General features: G+C 41.4%; 1 protein-coding gene across 8 annotated transcripts in view; it reads left to right on the top strand.

Moving 5' to 3' along the window:
• HLCS (holocarboxylase synthetase) overlaps positions 1-14970 on the top strand; it is a 209566-nt gene that overhangs the window by 63796 nt on the left and 130800 nt on the right. For all 8 annotated transcript variants that reach the window (XM_055313524.1, XM_055313525.1, XM_055313519.1 and 5 more), the window contains one exon: positions 106-377. In XM_055313524.1, the coding sequence (XP_055169499.1) occupies positions 106-377 (272 nt within the window). The remainder of the gene's footprint in view (positions 1-105; positions 378-14970) is intronic.

Below are 14970 nucleotides of genomic sequence, written 5' to 3'. Positions count from 1 at the left end.
TCATGAATTAGGAAGTACTTACATTACCAAGTGGTATTTTAGGGAAAGGCTACCGTCACCTAATGTAATGCCAAATTACGACCTCTTCATTTCTTTATAATGCAGGAAATCTTGGACCCTCTTATGCAGTGGCTGGGGGAACATGTGGATCCTGAAGGAGTAATAAAATCCAGCAAGCTCTCCCTTAAGTTTCTTTCATCCTACATGTCTGAAATAGAAATCACCCCATCTGCTCTACCTGTGGTCACGGACGTGGGCGCCTTCTCTTCGGAAAATTTTAACCTAGAGATCTACCGACAAAATCTGCAGACAAAGCGACTTGGGAAAGTTATTCTGTTTGCCGAGGTGACGCCCACTACAATGAACCTTCTGGACGGGTAAGTTGGGGGCGGATATTGTGTACCTACTCAGAGGAGTCTAGTTATGTTGATTGTCCTGACTGGTGCTGGGGGAGAAGGGGTAGAGGGAACGAAGGATTACTCCCAATAAACCCATTAGCAAAAAGATGGGAGTTCCCTTATCCTGGAAGAGGTAAAATGTAGGAAGAAAAATTGAGAAATGTTTCTTGATCACAGGTTTGTACCTCAAAACAAGGGGATTTTGTGAATCATGACTCTCTTCCTTTGCTAGTGGGCTTTTCAGATGATCCTTGGAAAAAACTTCATGAAAAAATATCTTCAGCCAGTGGCGATATTACGCAGTTTATCCTTTTATTTGTATGTGGTCGTAGCCGGCGTCTAACACTTAGTCGAAGGTGTTTTGAGGGGGTTAGCACATTTGAACAACAGGTGAACTGTGTTAAATTGAAACAAATTGGAAATTTCGAACATTCGCAAACCCATTTTGATGTTCCTACCCAATCCATTTTGTAAGCGCTCTGTAATCCCATTTACATGTTCAGGGTTTTTTTTTTTTTTTTTTTTTAAAGATTTATTTATTTATTTATTCATGAAAGACAGAAAGAGACAGAGACACCGGCAGAGGGAGAAGCAGACTCCCTGCAGGAAGCCCAATGTGGGACTTGATCCCGGATCTCGGGATCATGCCCTGATCCGAAGGCAGATACCCAACTGCTGAGCCACCCGGGCATCCCAAGATGTTCGAGATTTATTCTTACTGAGCTTTCCTTCGTATTTCTTCTGTTTCTTGGACTTCAGTTAAAGTTTAAAAAAACATCAACCAGATGAAAGTACTTAAATTAGTATTAATCAGTACTCTTATATTGAGATCATTTAAAAAGTAGGCTTATAAAGGGAGTGAGTAAGAAAGGCATCTTCCTTCAACATGGTATTAAAGTTTCAGGAATGTAAGATTCCAAAATAAACCACAAAGCACTGGATTCTGAGTTTCTGGGCTTTTTCACTCATGGGACTACACAATTAGATGCGTAATTCACAGTAGGGAAATATTTTGGTCTTTCTTATTATTTTCTGGAATTTGATAATATATTCATATAAAATGATGAGATAACCTTAGCATTTTCTTGATGGTCATACTCAAAGCCGTGGAATTGGCAGTTTTGTGTGAAGAGTTTGTAGGGGAAGCATTCGTGTTGCGGGATTGGTAGAGCCAGGCGGGTGTAATGGGAATGGGAATACGAGCCATGGTAATGAACAGTTCTTGTTTTGCTGGGTTATTGTGTGTTGTCATGAGTACTTTCTTTATTAGTGTTCCCAACCTCTTCTGCTTCCCCTACTACCCGGGCCCTTGCGCTTCGACGAGAAGGAAAAAGCCCGTGTTTGTATATGGAACAATCGTTACTTGCGCGTGTGAACTCTCTGGTAATTCTTTATTACTCAAGAGAACACTATGTTGAAAAGGTGACCTGTTATATTTTCCAAATAAAAGAATCAGACATGGTATTTGCTATAAGATTTGGGGAGATTAAGTTTATTATTATTTTTTTTAATTTAACTTTTTTAAGGATTTTATTTATTCATGAGAGACACAGAGAGAAGCAGAGACACAGGCAGAGGGAAAAGTGGGCTCCCTGTGAGGAGCCTGATGAGGGAGTCAATCCCAGGATTTCAGGATTATGCCCTGAGCCAAAGGCAGATGCTCAATCACTGAGCCACCCCAGTGCCCGGGAGGTTAAATTTAGATAGGACTGGCACTTCTTGTCCATTTTTGTTGGGCAATAGTAAAGAATATTTTATGTTGGGACGATCTTGAGCCACTGGAATTATGGACTCTGAGCTCCTGTAGTGGGCAGTGCATTACTGAGGGGACTGCAATCCCTCTAGAGTGGATGGCCTGTTGCCTGTGTAATCAGGTGGTTGGGTTTCCTTACACCCTTGTGAACACATGTCTTAGAATGGAAAAAGAAATGCCAGGTAAATACTGCTTTAGTACCCTTGAATACTGGTAAGTTCCTTTTTGATAATGAACTCTTTTTTTCCCCTTAAATTTTGTGTTAAGCAGCATGAGTCTGTAAAAGTGTGTAGCTGAGCGTCACAACCGCGGAGTCGGAATCTTCTGTAGGATGAAGTTTTTATTTTTATAAAAGAGAAAAATATTTTGGCTTTTCCAAGGGCATTTAGGAAGCTTCTTTGTTTCTCTTCTTGCCTGGTCTCTGTAGAACACAGAGAATGAAATAGCTTTGATGATTAATGATTAATCCCTCTCCTTGGCACAGAGCAGATATTGCATAAATAAATAGTGGCCGCTCACCGTAACTTACAGATGTCCTCTCCCACTGCTCGCATGGCTTCCTTCCTAACACTAAGAGATAAAGTTACTCACTGCAGCCTCGTGATTCAGCAGGCCTGGTGAGAAGTTCCTGGGGGTGGGGTGGGGTGGATGGGTTGTAGTCTTTTTTAGGAGAGGGAATTTGAAGAGGTCACCTTGATGCCAAAAACTCAGTTGTCCACCAAGGGACCATGAGATAGGTAGATGAAACATATGGCTTATTACTTTCTAAGAGTAAGACTGAAACCATTTCTTTTCTTTTCTTTTCTTTTCTTTTCTTTTCTTTTCTTTTCTTTTCTTTTCTTTTCTTTTCTTTTCTTTTCTTTTTTTCTTTCTTTCTTTCTTTCTTTCTTTCTTTCTTTCTTTCTTTCTTTCTAAGATTTATTTATTTGTTTTTGAGAAGAGAGAGAGAACATGAGAGCAGGGGGAGGGGCAGAGGGTGAGAGAGAATCTCCAGCAGATTCTGCACCGAGTGGGGAGCCCGATGCAGGGCTTGATCCCTCGACCCTGAGATTGTGACCTGAGCTGAAGTCAAGATTTACATGCTTAACTGATTAACCCACCCAGGTGCTCCAGGCCAAAACCATTTCTATAGCTAATATTATATTGGATCCCATATGAGCTATCCTCTTGGAAGTACAATCTATTGTGATTATAATAATACCAGCTAACATGTATTAAAACCTTTTATTTTCCAGACACTGCTTCAATGTACTTTATATGTATCAACCAATTTCATACATTATCTCTTAGTGCCTAGGGTCATCAGAGTCAAACTCTGGTTTCATGCCAGCACATAGAAAGCTGCATATCAGAATTTACTGTATATGGAACTGTTCCTGTTGATTGGCCACATCAATAGATCCATTATGCAGAACAAGGAGAATTTTCAAAAGAATGGCCTGGGTCTGAACTCCATGTGTGTTTCTTTCTTTATGTCTCTCACTTCTGTGGCTCTTCCCTAATGGTCTGGAATAGAGGTAAAATTTAAATTAGATAATAGATCTTTATTATAAGGTTTCTTTTTTTTATGTTTTATTTATTTATTCATGAAAGACACAGAGAGAGGCAGAGACACAGGCAGAGGGAGAAGCAGGCTCCCTGTAGGGAGCCCAACGCAGGACTTGATCCCCAGACCTGGGATCGTGACCTGAGCCGAAGGTAAACGCTCAACTACTGAGCCACCCAGGCGTCCCTATTATGAGGTTTCTAAAATCTTTTTTCTCTGCCTCCAACACCCCCATGCACTGTGCTGCTGTGAGTGAAATGGGGACCATGAGATACCCTGGGCAGGGAGTGGAAAGTCTCCCTGGGGTGGTGGTAGGTAAGTTCCTGGTCCTGCTCTCTAGCCTGGTGTCCTTGGGTTGTGGCTTTTCCTTTTAGGAGGGTCCTGACTGTATCATATTTGAGATATACATCAGAGGGAATGGGCTTCTGACACCCACTCTCTGTGAGGGCTCAGGGTTGGTGTTCTTAGGGTGAAATCACAGCCTTCTAGGTCAGCCTTATGGTTTCCATAGAGATAGAAGTTTCTGAAGACTGTAATAGGCCTCTGATAGTTCTGTGTGAATAACCATCAAAGAAAAATGGGCGAAAATAATTGAGTACTAACATTAATTCTGTGTCACTGCCTACTCAGTGCCATTAGAGGTATTTTTCTTATGTTACTAGTGCAAATTGAGGACGATTTGGAAATTTCTCTTCTGACAAATACTTCAGAGGGCATCCTACTTTCTCCTTTGGCTACAACCCCAGTTAACCTACCGTGGCCCTGAGACAGGCATCGAAAGCTTCCATTTGATCTCAAGGTATGAAAGCTGGCTGGTGTGAAAGCCATGCACCACCACCGCCTTCACGCTGGCCCCTAAACTGTGAACTTTAAAGGTGTGTTAGTAATTCAGCAGAGGGGAAGGAGCTCTGGGGAAAGGGAGTAACTGGGGGTGGGGGGGGCGGGGATAAGGCAGCTGCTTGCTGGCAACTAAATCAAGGCAATTGAAGGGCCTTGTGGGCTCCCCTCTCCAAATATAAGAAGTGAAAGCCATGTCAGTGGGTAATGTTCCCCTAATAGTGGCCGAGCTACCCACCAGTCTAATTAGGACAGATAATTTCACCCTGTATTTTCTGTTCTAGTCCTTTTACCTGGCCTGTGTTTCTGACCCTGAAATGGGTTCTCTACTCCATTGTCAGGGTAACCTTTTGGATGTAATGCTGGATTTGATTGCCTTTAGACACCTTTCTTTTTCTTTCTGCCCTATTTCCTGGTAGATTTTCCTGTGACCAGTTAGCTCAGCTGATTGGATAGGGCCCAAGGGCATGGATTCAGTACTGTGTCTGGACCAGTGAACTTTACAATGTCCCACAGTCACGTCCTACAGCTGCGCACCCCGGAAGCCATTTATAAATGTGAGCTATTGGTGGTGGTGGGGTCTACACCACCCAGTGGTGGCAATAGATGGTGCTAATCCATCATCACTGCTGGGAGAAATAACTCCCAAGTTGCGTGGTTCGGGATACTACATTGTGTCTCATCTCATGATAAGTTTCGGCTGTGGAGAAGGCATTAGGCTAGACCACAGAGCACAGAGCTTGGGAGTAACTGAGTTATGATATATATATTTTAAAGATTTTACTTATTTATTCATGAGAGACACACACACACAGAGGCAGAAACATAAGTAGAGGGAAAAGCAGGCTTCCACTGGGGAGCGCGATGTGGGACTCGATCTCATGACCCTGGGGATCACGACCTGAGCCAAAGGCAGATGCTCAACCCTGAGCCACCCAGGTGCCCCAAGTTATGATAATTTTGGAATTGTCACTTATTAGATTTTGACTCCTATCATCTTTTTCGATGACTTTTGCCAAGTCGCTGTCAGATGTTGAAATAACTCCTGTGTGAAGCCACAGTTGATGGTGAGTCAGATGGACACAAACTTGTTGATACTGGTTTCCTTTGCATATACTGCTATATCCCCAATAAACACACCCAGGGCGGCCACTTTTTTATTTGTAAAGAATAATACATATTTCCTTATTAAAGTTCTTTATTTTCTTACTATTGTTTAAGTCCCTGGGTTTTTCAGGCTGATGCTTGCCTTACTCATTCATGGAATAAGCATTTACGACGTGCCTGCTATATGCCAGGCACTGTGTTAGGTGCATGAGGGAGAATGATGGAGAAGGTACTACCCCAGCCTTACAGTGCATTGGAAGACTCAAATTGCAGCGCACGTTCAGTCCATACATGTTGTGGGCACCCTTCTTGTTCTGAGCATGAGGGCTTCGGGTGGAGAGAAGCGGGCATAGTAGGTAACGTGTTGGAGGGAAGGAAGTAGACTCGTCAGTGAATTTTTTTTTTTGAGCAGTTACTATGTGTCAGGCATCATTCCTTTTTTTTCTTTTTTTTTAATAATAAATTTATTTTTTATTGGTTTCAATTTGCCAACATACAGAATAACACCCAGTGCTCATCCTGTCAAGTGCCCCCCTCAGTGCCCGCCACTCAGTCACCCCCACCCCCTGCCCTCCTCCCCTTCTACCACCCCTAGTTCGTTTCCCAGAGTTAGGAGTCTTCCATGTTCTGTCTCTCTTTCTGGTATTTCCTACCCATTTCTTCTCCATAAATCTCCCGGTCTGGTGAGCAGAATGCTAGAACTGAATATTTTATCGTGCCCTGGCTCTGTAACCGTGGCAATATCCCTCCCCTGGGCCTTGCTCTCAGCTGTGAGATCTGGGGCGCTGGACCCTCCCTCGATCGGGTGATCTTCCTGAGTCGGCCTCTTTCACCAGCCAGCCTTGCTCCAGCACCTCTGGAAGGCTGAAATGGTTTTGTGAATTAGGCTCACTTTGCATGGGAGACAGTGGACTTCCTGCAGGCAAATGGAGTGAGATGGAAAAACAATCCCATAACACAGTTTTGGAAAACATTTTGGGGGAATCACTTCGGGGAGCACTGCCACCATCATTTCAGAAAGAGGATTTTTGTTTCAGCATTTAGGGCCCATCCTAGCTTCTCGCCACTCTGCATGTGTGTCCACTCAGTCCCAAATATCTCTTTTCCCTTTTCTGCTCTTCTGGTTCTGTTCCCCTAACTCGCTCTCCTGCACACCCTCCTCCCCTGAAGTCGAGGCCTGAGAGACAGAAATTGGGCTGGAACTAATTTAATGGCTGAGTGACCTCACAGTAGAGAAACAGCCGGATCCTAATAGGGGTCTTTGTCTACATTTCCACCCTGGCTGGTAGCATGCCAGTCAAGAGTCAAGCTAGAGACACAGGTGGAAGCGATTAGACCTGTCATAAGGTTTGAAAAATTGATTCTGGAGGCGAAGTGAATAGATTGAACTTGACAGTGTTGTCCTAAAGATTCTAAGGGAAAATTCTGTAGTTTAATTTGAAATCCCTTGATTATTCATTAGCTTTCCAGATGGCTTTTGTTGACGTTTTACATATTAATGCCTGTATTGTGTTATTGGTGTACTCTTAATGTGCACATAGGTAATGAGCAAAGAATAAATACATGGGTAAGTGTCCCAAATTAATGGGATGTTGGTATAATTGTGAAATAAAGGGTTTTTAAGAAGTTGATTGCTTTGGAATAATTAGTGTGAGCTTTTTTATGGGCCAATTTGGTACTTCTAAAGTGAAAATTATTGAAGTATTTTAAAGAAACCTTCATTTTAATGTTTACTTCTAAATTAAGGTTTAGAATATAACTCTAGCCTTTGACTCTAGAGGTCACGACTGAAGGGCTGGTGATTTTGGCAAGTTCTCCATCAAATGCTTCTCCCCCCCCCCCAAATTCAACACCTGAATAAGTTAACCTTTCACATGCCAAGCTCCTGGAAGTGAATTTTGAAGTGGCCCATTATTTTCCAGAGATGCCTCCACATTAATTTTTAGTGTTTTAGGATGTTTGCTTTCACATTCTGTAGCTGTTTTTTTTTTTTTTTTTTTTTTTTTTTTTTAAAGCGGGGTAAACTCATTGTGAGGCTTGCCATTTTGTGATGGTTGCAACATGTGTTGTCTGGGTAGCATTTTCATTAGAATTGGACCTTCTTTGTCTCTCTTATCATTAAACAACATTTAACTATTGGATAACCTGAAGCGTCCCAGGTTTTGCTGTACAGAAGAGTGAGGGTGAATATAACCATCCAGCGATGGCCATGTGAGCAGTGAACGTCATTGGCTTCAGGGGCATGCAGGTCAGGCTGCCCAGCCATGGCGGTGCTTCTTCTGGACCCCACACACAATGGAAGCTCTTCCTCTGGAGCCTTCTTCCAAACACACTGCATAGTCTTCTCATGTTCTCAGTGGTGGTGATTTTTAATCTTTTGAGGGTATGCCAGACCAAAAAACCAAAACCAAAATCAAACCAAACCATACCAAACACAAAACCCTAAAATACTATCGTGAGGTATCCACTGTGGGAAGTATTTGCAGAAACAACTAGTTCCCCATGGTTTACTCATTTTTAATTCCTGAGGATAGGCTTGCTGGTTTGACCTAGGGGCTTAGATCTGAGGATGTACTAGGTTGGAATTCCAGTTTTGCCTTTTACTACATGAGTGATCTTGGGTAAATCAGAAACCATGCAGGCCACCATTTACTTATCCTTAATCTTCATCACATGCTCTTCAGTGGCAGTGCTGTGAATGTCTGTGAAACAGATCAGCATTGTCTTTGCCCCAGATTGTAATATGTGTTTTCTTGGGGTGGAGTTTTTGTTGAAGATTTTGGCAGTTTTTTCTCATCATGCATGAAGCATGATGGCTCATCACTAGTTACTATCTTGCCAAAAATGTGTTGTTTTAGTCCAGCTTTTCTTGAAAGATGAGAAAACATAGTCCATTGTCTGTGTTTGTATTACCCTTGAAGTATGTGGAGCCAGTTTTCCCCCTTCTTTTAATCACATTTGTTCTTTCTTAAAATCTTCACAATTTATTATTTTCATAGGTAACAACAGTCATTTGGAAAGAGCCAGAACATCAACTCTTTGAACATTTTCATCCATCTCACGATATGCCTTGTGTATCACCCATATCTTCCTTGAACCCCTAAATTTCTCGTGCTGCTCAGAAATACGTGTTTGATGTCACACGATTGTTTTGAGTTAAACGTCTCAGATAAACTTAAAACTCTGCAGAATTGCTCAGCTGTATACTGCATTTGATACTCATTTTGTCAGATGCCTCTGTTATATTCAAACGAATAATAAAATGCCATAAAGGGTAGTAAAGCGAGGTTTGGGGCTGGAAAAGGCTTTCAGTAAAGAAGGTAACAGCAAATTCCCTAAACATGTTTTTCCCTGGTTCAGATGCATCTTAGAAAGCCAAGGGTTAACTGCAATTTAGAAGCGAACCGAGTCCTCTGATGGCTGGGAATGTTTTCACTCTTAGTTATTGAGTGCAGAGGAGTGGTTTCTTAATGACAGGGAGGGCCCAGAGTGGACAGATAAGAAATCTGGGGTCAGGGTAGCACATGGTGCTGACAGCATCTCACGCCTCTGAGCATCGCTGGCAAATTCCATGACTTCTCATCTTGAAACGAGCAAACTGTAGTGATGCCCACTCATAGGAATGCCACTGATGTTGAGAGGGCCAAAGGGAGGGGTGAAATGAGGAGCCCTTTGCTCAGTGGTCGGTAAGTGCTGGTTGTATCTCCTCTTTGCCCACTGAGATGGGTACAGATGGAGACTGATGATAACCATCTACTCTAAAACACAAAAATGAAGATTGAGAATGTGTCCCAAGGTTCTACTGCAGTAAAAAAATGTATGACAAGAAAGCAGCATTTAAAAAACTTGGTTATGTGACAACATGGACAGGACGTCATGCTAAGTGAGAGAAGTTGGATGGAGAAAGAGAAGTACTGTGTGATGTCACTTGTATGTAGGATCTTGAAAAGCCAGGCTTGTAAGAACAGAGAGTAGAATGGTGGTTACCAGGGAATGGGGGGGTGGGAGCCTGGAGCAGATGTTGTTTAAGAGCACAAACTTGTAATGAATGAGTTGTTCTTAAGTAAGTCCTCATGATCTAATGCACAGCACAGTGAATGTAAACAGGACCATATTATAATTGTCAAACATACTTTGAGACTAGAACGTATTCCAACCACTAAAAAAAAAAAAAAAAGAATAAGTAATGTGAGGGGCGTCTTGATGCTCAGTCAGTAAAACATCTGACTCTTGATCTCAGGGTTGTGAGTTTGAGTCCCGTGTAGGGCATGGAGCCTACTTAAAACCAAAAAACAGAAATGATAAGTAATAGAGGTGCCAATTATCGCTACAATAGCAATCACATTACAACAGATAAGTGTATCCAGTTAACACCTACATCATAAATGTACACAGTGTTATATGTCAAATATGCTTCATTTTAAAAAAGTAAAACTCAATGCAGGAAAAAAGTAAAACTTAGTTTATGAATTCACATTTTTAAAAAAGATTTTATTTATTTATTCATGAGAGACACAGAGAGAGGCAGAGACACAGGCAGAGGGAGAAGCAGGCTCCATGCAGGGAGCCTGATGCGGGACTCAATCCCTGGACCCCAGGATCATGCCCTGAGCCAAAGGCAGACGCTCAATCACTGAGCCATCCAGGTGCCCCTAGTTTCTAAGTGGAAAAATTTTAAATATTCTTAGATTTTGATATTCATGATCATTCAAGTATGGCCACTTACCTGTATACATGTGAGGAAGTAGAGGCTGAACTGAGGGTTAAAACATTTGTTTTTGTAGAAATGTGTTAGGTGATCAAGCAAATCTTTTTCCCTTGGCCTCTTCTGCATACCTCTCCCTGTTCCCTTTCCTCCCCCGACATGGCTTTGTGACTCAGAAAAATTTCTGTTTTTCTTTCACATAAAACACTTACCTGCTTTGGAGGTGAGGGTTGATTTGCTTTCATCTGCCCCTTTAAAATCTTTTACACACCTACCATTTGTCCACACACACTCGGAGCTCTGAAATGCCCTTGTTTCTGCTTTTTGTTTTGGAGAGAAGCATGTTCTGTTTCTGCATGAGGGGGATTCCATCACTCTGAGACCCAGACGCCACATTTTTTCTGCATTGCACAAGGGGTCATTCATCATTTTCATTTTTTGTTTGGCTCTCCCACAAGAGTATTCAAATTAGCGAGAAGGAAAATGATGAAGTCATTGCCTGGCAGAGAAGTGTTTTCTCGGGATGTGGGAAGGGTAGAGGAGACAAGAAAAGAGGAAGGGATTATGCTGAGGTCTGTCCCTACTTCTTTTTCTGGCCTTTGGCTCTAGAGGTCACCTGGATACTAATGTAGTTTTCCCAGCTTAAAATTGGGTAAAAGAGTGTGAACAGAATTTACCCCAAAATGAAACTACATGGTGGGATCGCGGTGTCAGTGACCTTGGAAACTTAGATCGTAATTTTATCTCTGTCATTCTCACACACCAGCTGTGTGATGTTGGGGGAACCACCCAAATTCTCTGGATCTGTTTCCTTATCTGTAAAATGAGAGGATTGTACTAGATCTGTGGCTTGATTTTATATATATATATATTTTAAGCAGTAAAGCCCCTTTTTACATGAACTACTCCCTCCCCCCACCCCCGCCCCACCCTGCCCCACGCCATACAAATGGGGCCGGAGAGCCTTCTAGAGCCTGGTTCCTCACGTCATGGGTGTCAGTCGAGACCACTGGCCAACAAAGTGCCCAAGGTCTTGTCACCTGGACACTCAGGCCCAGCTGATGGGGACAATTAAATCGTAATGGCAGGCTGACTTGGTTGGCTGGACTGTTTTTCTTTCTTTTTGAAAAGAATTTTTAATTAATTAATTTAAAAATATTTTAATTATTTATTTAGAGTGTGAACTGGGGGAGAGGCAGATGGAGAGGGAGGGAGAGAATCTCAAGCAGAGTCTATGCTGAGGGTGGAGCCTGACACAGGGCCCAATCCCATGATCCCGAGATCATGACCTGAGCTGAAATCAAGAGTTGAATGCTTAGCTGACTGAGCCCCCTAGGAACCCCTGGACTGTTTCTTTTCATACCCTGCCTAGTTCCAAGAAGATTTAAGGCAATGGGGATTGAAGTATATCTGTTATGAGATAAGCTCTTTCTCCTGTTGTAGGTGCAACTACACAATCCAGAGGGATTATACTGTGTTTCTTTTGTTGTTACTGTGAGTCATGTCAAAGTTATGCATGTATTAGTCATAAAACTCAGCGCCATTCAGTTTTCCCACCTTCCCCAGACTGAAAATGAAAACTGAATGACTAGGGTCCCCTCTGGAACCCAGGGAAGCCTGGCTAGATCCCCTGCCCCTGTTAAGCTAAGTAGCTGTTATCTTGGGGTGATTATCCAGTGATTAGTCAGATGTCTCCAGTTAACAGATGAGTAATGTCTGAGAGGAGAAGTCTCTGCTGGAGTAGCTTGGGTTTCAAAGACTCAGACTCCGAGAGGGGAATCTCAGCTTTGGTGGAGAAACTTGCATATTGCCTGTTAGGATTATAAATCTCTGATGAGAACCTCCCCTTACAAAGTATTGTTTCTGTTTTTGTTTAGAAGCTCAGTTAAAAGGCTTCCTGTAGCTTTCTGTATAGATGTTGTTCCTTTCTTTCCCTTCCCTTCTTTTTGTTGCAATGTATGGTGCCTCCCAACTGTTGATGATCATCAGAGGCTGTCTTGGGGTTCTGCAGGCAGGTCAGTGGAGGTGGAACCCCCTGGTAAGATTGGAAGCACTTTTCCTGTTTTGCTGTGGCACCTGGAAACTGTCATGAAACAGATCACATCTGTTCAGCACAACGTTGTCATAGCTGGCATCTCGTAAACCCAAGATCAGACCAACGATGAATACCAAAACTCTCATGGTCTCTTAGATCTGGGGGTGGCACCTGAAAGGCCAGCTACCTGAATGCCCTCTGCACTGTTTCAGATGTTTCTGAATCCTTCATGGTGAGCAACTTTATGGAATTGTTCAATTTACAAATATTTATTGAGCTGTTACACCTTCAGGCAGCTCATCCCAGCATCTTAGGACTAGTGCTGTTCTAAAGGGATGGGTCCTTTAAAACTCGTCCCATTCCAAAGAGGAAGTCTGGCCATGGATCTAAGTCAAGAAAATTTATTTAACTTTCTCCCAAATGATAGTTAAAAGATCTGTTAATTAGTTAAGATGGTTTAAGATATTTGAGGATCATTATTGACTGTTTTAATCCCCATATCACCTTTTCTCTCAGCATCTCCAGAAATGAACATTTAGTTATATCGCCATTTTGGGGATGAAAACTTTAGGTCTGAAGGACCAAAAGTCTTGACATAAAGCCAGCCAGTGTACATAAACTAATTATTTTTTCTGAAAGTATTTTTTTTTAGTTATAAAAAGAATTCTTGACCATTATGGAAAACTAGACAATATAGTAATTTATACTAAGGAAATGAAATTCATCTGTTACCCCACCACCTACAAATGACCATATTAATCTTTTTGTATATTTTCTTCTAGTCTGTTTTCATCCTACACAATACATGTAAGACTGTGATTATGTTGTTTATGAAATAATCACTTCCCATGCAATCAGATAGTCTGCTAAAAACACGTCTTTTGTTCTGTGCATATAGTTTGGCCATGATTTATTTAAGCAATCTCCAGTGAATGCTCTCCTGTCATTTCCAGCATTTTTCTCTTCTAAATAATAAGCATATTTCTTTTTGAGGCAATGGTTCTGTATAATTCTTTAGTTGACCCCATTACAATATTTCTTTTCCAGAAGATAATTGGAAAATTATAAAACAAAAGCAGACATTGCTAGAAGTTGAATGGGATGAGGCCAATAATACTTGTTGTTTATAACTTTTCATGTTATTTCATCACCATTATATAATTCACATTGTTTCATCTTTTGTCCACAGAGAGGCCATGCCTTAATAATACCTGAAATTAATCTGGCATGTACTGTGTGGCAGGTACTGTGCATTACGTGCATTTTCCCCATTCAGTCTTTACCAGAACCCTAGAAGATAGGTACCATTATGTGGTTCCCATTTTAGGAAATGAGAGAGCTATTGCTTGGAGGGTTGAAATGGCCAGAGCCATACAAAGAGTTAAGTGGTAGAACCAGCATTTAAAAGATTTGTGTGAGAGCTTTAATTCCTAGCCCCTAATACTATATTATTACAGGTGCTTTTTTGAAATCCTAATACACTATATCCCCCATCCTTCCAACGTCTATGCATATTACTAATCTTGTTATAATAGAAAATCAGATTACCTTGCATATCTAATTCTTGGTAATTTTCTTAAGTTTGTTAGGAGATTTTTTGTGGAGGGGTATAATGGGAGTCATAGTTAAAGTCCCAGTTCTTGAGCTTACTAGTGAGACATCTTATTTAACTTGTTTGCTCTTCTGTACCATTATCTGTAAAACATGGACAGTAATACCTATATTCCTGGGTTAAATAGAAGGGTACATGTGAAAGTCTCAGTTTAGTTCCTGGTACTCATGTTGTACTAGGTAGAACATAGAAGTAATTTCCTTATTTCCTTGAATTTCAACAGGGATAGGCCATCTCTAATTAGTAATTTCCTTTAAAAATTAGAATGGCATTTTTTTTTCTTTTAGCTTGTCTAGTTCACAATAACCCTTCAAAGATCAACTGTATGGATATAATGATATTTTCCTCATGTTCTCAAGTTCTGTGAACTTGAAAATAGAATAATAATAATTATCCAATTTGAAGAAGAGAGAAAAAGACTAGGGAAAAAAATCAAGCCTCAGGAACCTGTGGGATAATCTAAAAATATCCAGTATATAGTAATTGGCATCCCACAAGAAGAGAGACAGATGAGGCAGAAAAAAATATTTGAGGAAACGATGGCCATGTGATCCCCCAAGTTGGTAAAAGACATGAATTGGCAAGTTCAATATGTTCAGCAAACCATGAACAGGATGAAGCTGATGAAAGTACACCAGAGCACATCATAGTCGAACTGCCGAAGACAAAGATAAAGGGAAAGTATTGAAAGCAGCCAGAGGAAAACATTGCTTTACATGCAGAGTAATGATGAGTTGAACATGCACAATTTATCATCAGAAATCATGGAAGCCCGAAAAGAATGGGACAGTATTTGTAAAGGGCTCCAAGAAAAAAACCCACAACCCTGTCAACCCAGAATTCTACACCCAGCAAAAATAGGCTTCAACAGTGAAGGCAAAATACACTCCCAGATAAAAGGACACTAAGATAAATTGTTATAGTGCAGATCCACTGGATAGAATGCCAATGGGAGTGCCAGGGAGTAGAGGGAACTA

Source organism: Nyctereutes procyonoides, unplaced genomic scaffold, assembly GCF_905146905.1.
Source record: "Nyctereutes procyonoides isolate TBG_1078 unplaced genomic scaffold, NYPRO_anot_genome, whole genome shotgun sequence".
Lineage (NCBI taxonomy): Eukaryota > Metazoa > Chordata > Mammalia > Carnivora > Canidae > Nyctereutes > Nyctereutes procyonoides.
This window is presented reverse-complemented; position numbering and strand designations above follow the sequence as displayed.